The sequence below is a fragment of the Octopus bimaculoides genome, chromosome 1, assembly GCF_001194135.2.
Source record: "Octopus bimaculoides isolate UCB-OBI-ISO-001 chromosome 1, ASM119413v2, whole genome shotgun sequence".
NCBI classification, from domain to species: Eukaryota; Metazoa; Mollusca; class Cephalopoda; order Octopoda; family Octopodidae; genus Octopus; species Octopus bimaculoides.
The window spans coordinates 148378675-148381220 of NC_068981.1; the positions used below are offsets into that span (position 1 = coordinate 148378675).

At 38.3% G+C, this 2546-nt stretch overlaps 1 protein-coding gene across 1 annotated transcript in view; it reads right to left on the reverse strand.

Moving 5' to 3' along the window:
- LOC106881254 (sodium-independent sulfate anion transporter-like) overlaps positions 1-2546 on the reverse strand; it is a 156592-nt gene that overhangs the window by 66688 nt on the left and 87358 nt on the right. Inside the window, exon 14 of the mRNA XM_052969848.1 lies at positions 6-142. Coding sequence (XP_052825808.1) covers positions 6-142 — 137 coding nt within the window. The remainder of the gene's footprint in view (positions 1-5; positions 143-2546) is intronic.

The following is a 2546-nucleotide window of genomic DNA, read 5'->3' on the forward strand; positions in this document are numbered from 1 at the left end:
CTTTTTAGCTTCCATAATTTTAAAACAATTGAAGCGTCTATCATTCCAATCACTGCATGGATAATGATAGCAGCAAGGGCAGCTGTAGGGATGTATTTGACGACAGGCGTAAAAGTTTTCAAAGCCAACAGCACAGCAGAACCTGTAAAAGAAGTGATAACACAATAAAAATATTGACTGGTACAAGTCTGGAAAGAAACAACAAAAATACTGAGTGAATCATCGTCAGTTGCTTATGACAATCCATTAAAGGTGATGACAGTGTTGATCCAAGCCATTCATCTTCTCCTGCCTCCAGCACATTGTTCCTCATGTGGCTGGATGTGTCTGACAAGACTGATATGAGACAGGCAGATCCTGTGGCACTGAAGGCACTGAAAGTGACCCCAAACAACAGTTGTAGGGGGGTTGATTACGATGTCTCCTCCTCACTTCATGCCGTCTCCTGTGTTTGGTTTCAAAGTACTCTGCTTCAACATCACATGTGGAACCTCCATGTCTTCCAATTGACAGCCAGGAGCTTGAACTGATTGAAAGGAACACTACATAAAATGAGATGATCATGAAAATGAAGTTTTGGACGTTCATGAGGCCTACTTCCAGTCTCAATCTCACTGAAGAGAACCATCTTTGGGAGTCAGTTAGCTGGAATCCAAATCACTTGGCCAACCCAGCAGAGAAGACATATCACAGTACATTATCTTGACATATGATAGAATGTAAACTGAAGCTAGCTTTTGTCTCACAGAGTGTAATGGGCACTGGCATGGCTGTGTGGTTAAGAACTTCCTTTGTGCAGCTACATGATTTCGAGTTTGATCTCAAGGTATAACATCTTGGGCAAGTATCTTCTCCTATAACCTTAACTGGGTCAAAATCTTGTGAGTGTAATTTGATGGACAAAAACTGTGTGGAAGTCCAATGAAGTAAGTGTTCCCATTCTTGGGTGATAGATTTAATCTGCCACTTGGATTGTACAACAACCATCAACCATCATCAACACTGCTGTTGCCTCAACTCACTCATCTCCTTCGACAAACTGTCTAATGTTTTACATATTAGTTTGTTCACCACCTTTAAGAAAAATCATAATAATTTCTAACACAGGTACATGGCTAAAAATTGTGGGGTGGGGAGAATAGTTGATTGAATTAACCTATATCACAAATGGGTGAAGGATATAAAGCAAAGCCAATCCTGGCTAAGTTTGACTTCATGTATTCTGGTGTTATAGAATATAGAGTTGATACCTTGTTTGGTAACAAAATAAAAAAAATAAAAAACTGAAACAAAGTAAATAAGCAAATAAACAACACACAAAAGTGTTGTTGTTGTTGGCACTCTGTTGCTTACGACGTCGAGGGTTCCAGTTGATCCGATCAACGGAACAGCCTGCTCGTGAAATTAACGTGCAAGTGGCTGAGCACGCCACAGACACGTGTACCCTTAACCTAGTTCTCGGGGATATTCAGTGTGACACAGTGTGACAAGGCTGACCCTTTGAATTACAGGCACAACAGAAACAGGAAGTAAGAGTGAGAGAAAGTTGTGGTGAAAGAGTACAGCAGAGTTCGCCATCATCTCCTGCCGGAGCCTCGTGGAGCTTTAGGTGTTTTCGCTCAATAAACACTCACAACGCCCGGTCTGGTAATAGAAACTGATCCTATGACCGTGAGTCCGCTGCCCTAACCACTGGGCCATTGCGCCTCCACTACACAAAAGTGTAACATATAAAAAAGAACAAAATAGAAAGCAACAGTGTTTTTAATGACAAAGCTGTTTGGATAAATGGACAAATGAAAAGATCAATGTAGAAGAACTCAGATCACTCTGGATATTGTTATTGTTTAGCCAGGAACCAAACACAAAATCAAATGGACATCCAATTCATTTTTGGTGTCTACAGTATCAAATGGATTCTTTAACTTTTCATACAAAATAGTGTAACATGAATTACAGAAGGATGTGGATGCTATTTCTAAGAAGTTGAATGACCATGTAGAGGCTCCTTTATCAGATCATACTGGTTTAGACAAGATAGGTGCAGTTAGAAAACAGGATGTGGTAGCAGCTTTCTGCTAACAAAAAAAAAATTTATGTAGTTCCTTATTTAGTGACTTTCTAACTTAATTTTGGAATATTTAATATAAAAAGAACCTGAAATTAAAAGCAAAAAAATCTACACACACCTTGCAATACACAATGTTATATGTGACTATGTACACATGTAAGAATATATACATATACTGGTGTATATGTATACATGTATGTGTGTGTGTGTGTGTGTGTGTGCATTTGTGTCTGCATGTGAAGTAATGTTATCCTTATATTTTAAATAAACATCTTTCTTGACACGAAGAGTCAAAGAAAGTTTATATTGTGGAGAGAATTGAACTTTCTCAAAAGTATAAATAAAAAGTAAAATTTTAAGGGAAAATGAAAAATTGAAATACATAATGTTGATGACCATGATGATGATTACAGGCCCAAAATAGTTGGTTGCTGTTATGATGTTGCTGATGATGACGGCAACATCCTCCTTAATC